At 40.0% G+C, this 508-nt stretch overlaps 1 protein-coding gene across 1 annotated transcript in view; it reads right to left on the bottom strand.

Moving 5' to 3' along the window:
• Positions 1 to 386: 386 nt before the first annotated feature.
• Positions 387 to 508, bottom strand: part of LOC116098526 (olfactory receptor 2A12-like) — an 82,832-nt gene continuing 82,710 nt past the window's right edge. Inside the window, exon 5 of the mRNA XM_031381079.1 lies at positions 387 to 508. Coding sequence (XP_031236939.1) covers positions 387 to 508 — 122 coding nt within the window.

The following is a 508-nucleotide window of genomic DNA, read 5'->3' as shown; positions in this document are numbered from 1 at the left end:
TATCCAAGGGAGTCTCCCTCTAATAGAGGAGGAGAGAGAAGTGGGAGAGGGACCATGTAAGGAAGGCTGAGATTGGGATGTAAAAATGAATAAATAAATAGAGAAAAAAGAATTATGGATAAGAACTGGAAAACTCTCCCAATGTCACAGTGTTAACCTCTGAGTATTTAAGACCTGTCATATGAATCCCATGATTTCTACCTCCTAAGTCTAAGAAGAATAGGGCTGTTATCCCAAACTTCACAAGCCAGGGTCTTAGGACTCTATATAGACATACAGTGTATAATATTCTGTTTTAAGGGAGTATTTATAATAGAAAAGGTAAAGGATGCCGATTACTATATTTGACATGAAGAATAACCATTCAAGTCATTCTTTGATGTCTCTCACATTGGTCTCTTCTTCCAGAGTGACCTCCTGAGGGCGCCCTTGACCTCAGCATTCCTCAGGCTGTAGATCAGAGGGTTCAGCATAGGGTTGAAAAGGCTGTAAAACAGGGAAAGTATCT

This window comes from Mastomys coucha, unplaced genomic scaffold, assembly GCF_008632895.1.
Source record: "Mastomys coucha isolate ucsf_1 unplaced genomic scaffold, UCSF_Mcou_1 pScaffold20, whole genome shotgun sequence".
NCBI lineage: Eukaryota > Metazoa > Chordata > Mammalia > Rodentia > Muridae > Mastomys > Mastomys coucha.
The sequence above is the reverse complement of the archived record's forward strand: the minus strand, read 5'-3'. Positions and strand labels throughout refer to the sequence as shown.